General features: G+C 34.1%; 1 protein-coding gene across 1 annotated transcript; it reads right to left on the bottom strand.

The window, feature by feature from the left end:
- Positions 1-1,470: 1,470 nt before the first annotated feature.
- Positions 1,471-8,929, bottom strand: LOC128239345 (adhesion G-protein coupled receptor D1-like). Its single transcript, XM_052955963.1, has 7 exons — positions 8,853-8,929; positions 8,656-8,722; positions 8,254-8,341; positions 7,191-7,315; positions 4,390-4,431; positions 4,078-4,155; positions 1,471-3,780 (listed from the first exon to the last, which is right to left on the bottom strand). The coding sequence occupies exons 3-7, from the start codon at positions 8,285-8,287 to the stop codon at positions 3,733-3,735; spliced, it is 327 nt and encodes a 108-aa protein (XP_052811923.1). The 5' UTR covers positions 8,288-8,341; positions 8,656-8,722; positions 8,853-8,929; the 3' UTR covers positions 1,471-3,732.
- Positions 8,930-10,601: the final 1,672 nt, after the last annotated feature.

The raw sequence follows: 10,601 nt of genomic DNA on the forward strand, positions 1-10,601 counted from the left end.
ACAATTTTCAGAATATCAATGCGGATAAATTGACATTGTACTCTGTATAAAACTGTTGCTGACGTTAACGGCGGACATCCCATTACCTGACCATCGGTGGTGCTCGGTGAATCATGTCTAATATCGGCAGGTGGGTCATGGAGTAAGTAGGCCATGGCTACTAGCTGAGTAAGTAGATCGAATGATACCGGTAATTCAAGTATTCTTCTACTATCCTCCCTCCTCCCTTCGGCGATAAATGGGTATCGGCGTATAGTTTGGCAACTTCTACTATCCCCATTCCTCCCTCCGCCGATAAATGGATATCGGCGTATAGTTTGGTAATCCGAGATGTTAGACAGCCACGCCGGCGGAGTGCATGACAATACTGTCGACGTTGCACAGCCAAAATATGAAATCATCCCAAAGAACCTCATTCCAGCAGTCCGGTCTACTAGAGTTTGTTTAAATTGTTTTTATTTATCATTTATTTCGCGTTTTGGAAAATTCCAATTCTCATCATGCATTTCTAAAGACGTCATCAAATCATTACCGCTTTTTTTTTAACTCTTCAACTAGTTTTCATACTGACAACTCACATCTTTTACTGAAGACTAAATTAGTATTATATAAAAATGATTATATCCTCAAGAAAACGATAATAATATTAATGACTATTCTGTAAGTCCTATTTTTTCACTTCTTTCTACTTAAAACATTAACATAATTATATCATTTTGATATTTACGTTTTAACGTTCAAAGGGTCTCTATATTGAGTGTGTGCGTTTGCGAAATTTATAATATTCAATTTACATAATTAACTATTCCAAGGAGAACTACTTTCTACGCGCTCAATCTCCCCGATAGTTACTTACCAGGCGAACTGGACCTCCCTGGTCAAAGGTTTTAACTTTAGAATAAAAGTAAAGATCATATAACTCTGATTAAAAGAACATATTGCATTTAACAATCTTTGTACTAAAGCCAAATTCGTTCAATGTTCATAATATCGTATGTTAAGTTAATTGAAGAATTATATTACATTGAAACACAACCTACGTACCAAGATAGCGGCGGAACCTTAAGAATGTCGGGGCTAAAGACTTGTCCTCATCACTGTCAAGTTTATTAGTTGGCCTTAAAAGGGTTGGTTATACCTAGGCGATAGGGGATTTCCTACCTCGCATTTATCGCACATCGGTCGGGGGGCTTACAACCCATAAAGCGCATTGAAAGTAACGGTATTTGTGTTTTACAATTAAGTAAATTTTAATAAATCACCGATGTCTACACCAATGTTCGAAATGGATCAACATATAGTTATTTTGTGTATCTGTAATACTGCAAATGTTAAAAGAAAAAGGTAAACGTCCTGTGACGTTGGCGATCGGAAGTTTAAAAACAACTTATAAATGGCACCGTTGTGGCATTGTGGCGGTATTCCTTTGAATCCCAATAACACAGGAGAACATGAACATGAACACAAAACTTCTCTTCAAAAAGATCTAAAATGTATTTTAATATGTATTACTAAATTAGCAAGTGGATACAACATAGACAATAATATTTAATCATGCATGGAATAAACACATACAAATATTACTAAATATAATTCATATATAAGATAAGCAAACACTTGAACATAATTTGAAAATATGAATTACATGCTAGGCTTTCTCCTTTTGATATAAGAGTATTGTTTAACTTTACTACCTGTTCATTCAAGTTGTATAACAAAAAACAAATGTAGCGTCTATCTTCAAATTGACATATATATCAAAAGTTTAATATTCAAGCATCAAAATAAAACAAAAAGAAGACTTATAAACATACTTACATTATTATATTGACATTCATGTAGTAGTAAACAACTTGATAAAACATATGTTATGCTCTTTTGGTGAAATATCGAATTGTCAGAAAAAAACAACAACTTTAATAATGTCCCTCAAAGCAACCTATGTGACGGAAATGTATGAAGTTTTACAAAACACAAAAATCAAATTTAAAACTGGCCAAATTTCACCCGTAAAAAGTCCAGAAATTGGGGTTTTAAATTTCTGACTAAGATCAAAATGATAATTTTGGAGGTATTTGGTAGAAGAGCTGTACATGTAGTATTTCCATTCTGAAAATGGATTGTTTTTTTATCTATTGTTTTTTGTCGTTATTTGCAATCTTTAATTCGATTTAAGCACTGATAATGCTATTGAAAGTACAGTACATTAGGGTCTATGTGTATTACTATGTTATATTATTTGAGTTTTATAGAATCATTTGACCTTGGCTGCCATTAAAGGACTACTTTTTATATCAAGTGTCATTTTTCTTGAATTGATAATTAACTCTTTTCCGCCGGAAAATAGTTATGTCAAAATTATAACTTGAGTTTACAAATAAATATTTAAAGCTACCATCTCACATATTGATAGTTTTGATATTTAATATAAAAAAAACTGCCTAGAATCAGTTATTTTGTGCATTAATGACTTCAATGTGGTCATGATTGATAACCCACAATAGAACAGATACCAATAATTTGGAAAACTGCAGAAAAAATAATATTTCTTAAAGCGTAAGTAACTCTTTTAGTAAAAAACACATCAATTTTCAAACTAAAATAGAATGTCTGCGATCTGATGTTTTGTCAGCAGTCTCATCTTACTTGTTTCCACGCATTTACGCCCAAAATGAGTCATTCCAAGACAAACAAAATTAAAAACGTTGTAAAACGGTCAATCAGTGCGAGTGCAGCTTTTATACAACACGTTTCAGAAGTAAATCAAGCTCACCATTCATCATTTCAATGGTATCCTTTTATCAAATATTTTCCTGTCAGAATAGATAGCTCGATAGTTTTTCACATAAATATCGAATCTCAAGAAAAAAAATCACCTTTCACACAATAAGCAATAAACCGAAAAATTCTTTATATGATCTCTAAACATTGTCAACATCGTAGCATTGTGTACAATTTTCTCCCTATTTCTTCGCCTTATAGAAGCTTAGTGTAAACGATCAGGATACAGACGCTGTTCAGAATATAAACGTGATTAAATTCCACTAAACAAACATACTTGAATGATGTGTTTAATTCACAGATGTTTTTTGACACTGACCATCATTCAAATAATAATGCATATTGTCTTTATGCGCTGTTTTATATGAACACTCGTAAAATATATATTGCAATCTTACACTGAAATTAAAAAATATATCCTCCATATTTCCTGACACAAAATGTAATACATGACATACAAAAACAATGATTAAAACTACAAATACGATAAGCTTTAATAAGAAAACAAATGATAACAAAAAGGCATACAAAAATATTATTTTTACACAAAAATAATTAAAAGTAATTGATAATTCAAAATATTTACTGATCGATAGATTCCATTATAATCAATACTTATAAAGTGTGTTTAAATAAGAAATACACACATGATTACTCAGGTTCATTAATGACACGATATTTCTCCCATCTAATTAAATTCAACCTTAAAATGTATTCGAACAAACAAGTGTTTATATTTGTTATCTTTTACGCGATGTAGTTGTATTTTCCATTAAAATATTATAATAATGAGGCTCATATATAAATGTGTATTTCCAAACCAAAAAGCAACACCGAATGTGTATACTCCTGAACATCTATTGCAAATATGTGAAGTATTATTTTAATATCAAACAAATATGGTAAAGTATGCATATACATGTATATACATGTAAACTGGACATTCGTCAGTTATGCAGTTGATTCGGTGGCGTTTGATTTTGTTACAGCCGAGGACTTCTGAAAACACAAATAAAAAAAAATGAACAAATAAATATACAGTATACTATAAACTAGATTTCGATTATTAATGCACTGTTCAAATGTAAACAACTGTTTTAATTATATAACCTTTCTCTCAGTGGTGATAGTAAATTATGGATTCATGATAGTTATGAATAAACTGTATTAAAACCTTTTTTTATAATTATGTAAAAATCAAAATAAATATAATATAAAATGCGTGTCAGAGACAACCCAACAGCGAACCAAAGACATAAGGACACAGTTTCAAACTATAATGGAACAAATCAGTACCGTTTTCATTTCGGTAGCAGTGATGGACACCTCTGGTGCAAGCCACCTGGCTCGCCTGGCTTTGAACGCCTCCTGCACCTTTGTCGAAACAAACAATCATGTTTTAAACGTTCAAAGGACATTGAGATCACCAGTTTGTTTTAATTAATATTTTATAACAAAACACGTTTTAATTGTTCAAATATACAACTAAAATGTGTTATTTAGTTAAAAAGAACTCTGGATTAAATTAATAGTAGTGTCTTTATTTGTATTTTAATAACCATTGATAATTTATATGTTGGATAATTAATAAAAAGGGGGCAAACATACTTTCCTATCCAGGATGCACTGAACTACGAAGATCAGAACTCCCTGTAAATAGAGAAATAGTAATTTTGTTTTATATTCGAGCACTTTTTTACGCTTTTTAATTTCTAACAAGTAGATTAAGTGTGGGTGTGGATATATGAGCAATGTTTCGTTCAGCGGAAAACACATTATTCAGAATTGTTGTACTTGCACCTAGCGTATACCAATGTACCTGTACCTGCATCATATCGAGCGTGAACCTTCATTATGTTGCATGTGTACCTATATTAAGTCGCACGTGTATCTACATTATATCACACGTGTACCAACAATACATTGAACGTGTAGCTACATAATCTCGCAGGTGTACCTACATTATCTCGCAGGTGTACCTACATTATCTCGCAGGTGTACCTACATTATCTCGCAGGTGTACCTACATTATCTCGCAGGTGTATCTACATAACCTCGCAGGTGTATCTACATTATCTCGCAGGTGTACCTACATTATCTCGCAGGTGTATCTACATTATCTCGCAGGTGTATCTACATTATCTCGCAGGTGTACCTACATTATCTCGCATGTGTATCTACATTATCTCGCAGGTGTACCTACATTATCTCGCATGTGTATCTACATTATCTCGCAGGTGTACCTACATTATCTCGCAGGTGTATCTACATTATATCACACGTGTACCTATATAATGTCGCAGGTGTACCTACAATACATTGAACGTGTACCTACATTATGTCGCATGTGTACCTACATTATATCACACGTGTACCTACAATACATTGAACGTGTACCTACATTATGTCGCATGTGTATCTACATTATGTCGCACGTGTACCTACATTATGTTGCACGTGTACCTACATTATGTCGCACGTGTACCTACATTATGCTGCAAGTGTACCTACATTATGTCGCACGTGTACCTACATTATGTTGCATGTGTACCTACATTATGTTGCATGTGTACCTACATTATGTTGCATGTGTACCTACATTATGTCGCACGTGTACCTACATTATGTTGCACGTGTACCTACATTATGTTGCATGTGTACCTACATTATGTCGCATGTGTACCTACATTATGTTGCACATGTACCTACATTATGTCGCATGTGTACCTACATTTTGTTGCATGTGTACCTACATTATGTCGCATGTGTACCTACATTATGTTGCACGTGTACCTACATTATGTTGCACGTGTACCTACATTATATCGCACGTGTACCTACAATACATTGAACGTGTACCTACATTATGTCGCATGTGTACCTACATTATGTCGCACGTGTACCTACAATATGATGCACGTGTACCTACATAATGTCGCACGTGTACCTACATTATGCTGCAAGTGTACCTTCATTATGTCGCACGTGTACCTACATTATGTTGCATGTGTACCTACATTATGTTGTATGTGTACCTACATTATGTTGCATGTGTACCTTCATTATGTCGCACGTGTACCTACATTATGTTGCACGTGTACCTACATTATGTTGCATGTGTACCTACATTATATCATACGTGTACCTACAATACATTGAACGTGTACCTACATTATGTCGCATGTGTACCTACATTATGTCGCACGTGTACCTACAATATGATGCACGTGTACCTACATAATGTCGCACGTGTACCTACATTATGCTGCAAGTGTACCTTCATTATGTCGCACGTGTACCTACATTATGTTGCATGTGTACCTACATTATGTTGTATGTGTACCTACATTATGTTGCATGTGTACCTTCATTATGTCGCACGTGTACCTACATTATGTTGCACGTGTACCTACATTATGTTGCATGTGTACCTACATTATGTCGCATGTGTACCTACATTATGTCGCACGTGTACCTACATTATGTCGCATGTGTAGCTACATTATGTTGCATGTGTACCTACATTATGTCGCATGTGTACCTACATTATGTCGCACGTGTACCTACATTATGTCGCATGTGTACCTACATTATGTTGCATGTGTACCTACATTATGTCGCACGTGTACCTACATTATGTTGCACGTGTACCTACATTATGTCGCACGTGTACCTACATTATGCTGCAAGTGTATGTGCATTAGTTACCACGTGTATCTGCATTATATCACACGTGTACCTACAATATATTGAACGTGTATTTACATTATGCTGCAAGTGTATGTGCATTATGTCGCAGGTGTATCTACATTATATCACACGTGTACTTACAATACATTGTACGTGTAACTAGTACTAACAACATTATGTTGCACGTGTACCTACATTATGCTGCACGTTTACCTACAATATGTTGCATGTGTACCTACATTATGTCGCATGTGTACCTACATTATGTCGCATGTGTACCTACAATATGTTGTATGTGTACCTACAATATGTTGTATGTGTACCTACAATATGTTGTATGTGTACCTACATTATGCTGCAAGTTTACCTACAATATGTTGCATGTGTACCTACATTATGTCGCATGTGTACCTACAATATGTTGTATGTGTACCTACAATATGTTGTATGTGTACCTACAATATGTTGTATGTGTACCTACATTATGCTGCAAGTTTACCTACAATATGTTGCATGTGTACCTACATTATGTCGCATGTGTACCTACATTATATCGCACGTGTACCTACATTATGTTGCACGTGTACCTAAATTATGCTGCAAATGTATCTGCATTATGTCACACATGTACCTACATAACATTGTACGTGTACCTTCATTATGTCGGACGTGTATATGCTGGCTGTTGCGCATGTACATGTATAATATGAAACGTGTACCTGTAGACTGTTGAAGATGACAAAGAGGTACTGGAAAACGACAGTATCCTTGTTGACAGCAAACACACCGAACAGCCACGTGATCCCAAACACTGGCAACAAGACACACACGCTCCGAAGTCCAGTCCTGTGACAGATTATGGAGAAAACAATCACACGAAGTGCAAATAAAATATACTTCAAACTTCAAAGTATACTAAAATGCAAAGGTTTGCATGCAGTGCTAGCCCTTCACTGTCACGTATAATGTATTCCATGATATATCTTTAGCAATCAAAATGATCCAAAACCAATCGACATACCCTTTGCATACAATTTGACATTCGCTTTGCAATTAAATAAAAACAAAATGAGCATAATCAAACCAACACAATAACTTGCAATGTTAACCAATTACACCAATGTTCAACATATACAACCGGGCATAATGGAATTGTTTGGAAAGAAACATGTGGCATCATAAAGGTGTAAAACTTACGGTGTAAATTACCACCTTAATTTAATCGATGCATTATTTCGATGATTACTCCGTACTTCTTTCAGCTGGACATGAAAATTTTCACTTGTTGTTATTTCCCGAAATGGGACAATACTTAAAAGTCAAGCGCATGATGGACACATAGGAGCGTATGCAAAAGCCATTGAGTAGCTCAATCGAAAAGATCAGATGGGCTTATGTCGAGTCAGTTAAAACATGATTTAAATCACGCTTAAATACAGTATTGCTTTTATGTGCGTACATCGTTTAGCCGACGATTGAAATTGACATTGTAAAGCTTCTGTGATATTCGCTCTTGTCCGAATGAAAAAACATTCGAAAACGTTTTACATATGAAGTCTTAACCACGTGGTATGCCAAACATGAACGAGGACTATAGAAATCAAAAGGGCTGTAATTAGTTGCAATTGATCAAAAGCATATATGCATCTATATTCCGTTAAATAAGGCAAAGCATTGTATAATGTATGTTGGTTGCATGCTGTTTTGGACTGACTAAATAAACAGTTGTTTTAAGAATTTCAGAAATCATAAAGGTAAGGCAGCGATAGAGAAAAGAAACTTTCTTGATCTTGTCAGCATCTCCTCGTTTTGACATAGCGGAAGTTCCAAACAACCTTTTGATGACTGCGACCGTGATGATGGTGTTCGTCTTTAACAGAGAAATGTAAAAAAAATCACTAACAAAAATAAAACACCATTTCTTTCCATCACCAATACCAACAACAACTGCATGTATACACAAATGCAGCATTCACCCAGATGTGTAAACATTACTCATAGCAAGAACTACCGCTAATTATCTTACGTACATGAGATTGACGCTTGTATGGTTTCAGTTATTTTTTCATATGCTCAAACATTTAAGTGCTTATTAAACTATTTCCGCAACAATAAGAGCTTCAAGAGAATTGTTTACGCTAGCATCAATGATGTTTACAATAACCTAGTAAGGAAATAACTTACAAATATTATTGTCAATGCCGGTCCAGCAAAAGCCCAGAAAAGTCCCGAATCAATGCTAAGCCAGCAGCTTGAAAAGAAAAAGAGAATCACTTAAAAATATACTGCCTTCTTGGAACTAAAAACAACCAACTGTAGTACAATATGAGCTTGAATTATTTTAGGTGATTTTATTCTTCTTTATCGTTATCCATACTTACAATTTGTCATTTCCATAACCTTTCAGTTTAGATGATGCAGCAGAAATAATAACGACGACCAGGGGAAGTCCTGAAAATATTCAGCAATAAATTAAGTGAGATACGGATGCTTACGAACAGTCACAACACAAGCTTGGCATCAATTTACAGTATTTATGATTAGGTATATTCAAACATTTGACCAAAATGGGTTTGCAAGAAATTTTATAAAGTTATGATACCGTACGGATGCTTACGGACAGACACAACACAAGATTGGAATCAATGTACAGTTTTTATGATTAGATATATTCAAACATTTGACCAAAATGGGTTTGCAAGAAATTTGATTAAGTTTTAATACCGTCCATAGTTTTTACCGAAGATTTCAAAATGCATGATTGTTCATAACCCCCTTCCACCCCCCAGTAGGAAACGGTTTTATATGTCACACATCTTCTGTTAAAATGTCAAATAGATGCTCTATAAATAGTTTGGTAGATAAACCCGGTGAACCCTTCAATTCTCGACGTTGCATCTGATTACCATTCGATGCAAAGTCAGAGCGGCTGAATGATTGCTCTAAGGAACTTCCACAATACAAAGGGGGTGGTGGTTGCATACATTTAAAATGCTTAAAGAACTCATTCTTTATTTAATTTGACGTAATTGTTTTTGCTAGATTAGGTTATAATTCTACAAATATTATTTTTATATATTTGAATGTAGAAAAGGTATACTTTAGACTGGAAAAAGGCATATATAGCGGTTCATGTATATGACAACCATACATTTTCTTAATATTCAGTTCAAATTCAATTGATTTAGAAAAAAAAATAGAAGACATGCTTCTCCTCAGAAAACTCAGTCACTATGAACTTAAGCAAAAATAACTTATGTAGTAATTAATCCATTTGCATCAAGTCGGAATTTAGATTCCGCAGAACAATATTGTATTAATCTCAGAGATATTCATGACCACATCCGTGCATTTGACATAAGTTATAACGCATCTTTGTGGATATCCGTCCATGCATATTTTTTATGAAAAACTCTTTCGATTATTAATACACAAACAAAGCTACCTCAATCTTAGGTCACACCAAATTTATAATTTGTTCCACGGAGTTGAATAAAATAGAATTTAAGCGAGCGAATAAAAAAACAAATTACTTTTATATTTTCATTAAAGCCAAAGAAAGCAAACATTGATTGCATATCGTTCTTATCATCAATAAAGCAAACTTTCTATTGAAATATTGAGAAAAATAAAGATCATAAACACAATTTTATATAGACAACTGCACAGAACGAAAGATCATAATTAACACAATAAAACATAAACAACTATATCTTATATGGCCAGATATGATGAACTACACATAACTTAAGATCATGAACACAATAAAAGAAACACATACACATGCTACAAATGATGGCAGAAGCGAATATTGTTATATAAAATGGTATTGTCAGCACAAAAAGAATAAGTGCAATTATTATAATAGGATGTCTTGGCGCAAAAAAGAATGTAAAATAACTTTTTGTAACAAGATAAAATTCATAGCATTTTAAAGCATTTCAAAGTCAGTTACACCAGGGTGATGATTTGCTTTATTTTCACAGAAGTCCAAATTCAGATATGTGCAGTAAAATATGTATACTGAACAATGTCTGTTGGTGGTAATGTAGTAAGTATTCAGCCGTTAGTGCAGCGGCCTCTTCATCTGTCATCTCAGTCTTTGAAGATCTGTCTTAAGGTTAATAAAA

The sequence above is a fragment of the Mya arenaria genome, chromosome 6, assembly GCF_026914265.1.
Source record: "Mya arenaria isolate MELC-2E11 chromosome 6, ASM2691426v1".
Taxonomy (NCBI): domain Eukaryota; kingdom Metazoa; phylum Mollusca; class Bivalvia; order Myida; family Myidae; genus Mya; species Mya arenaria.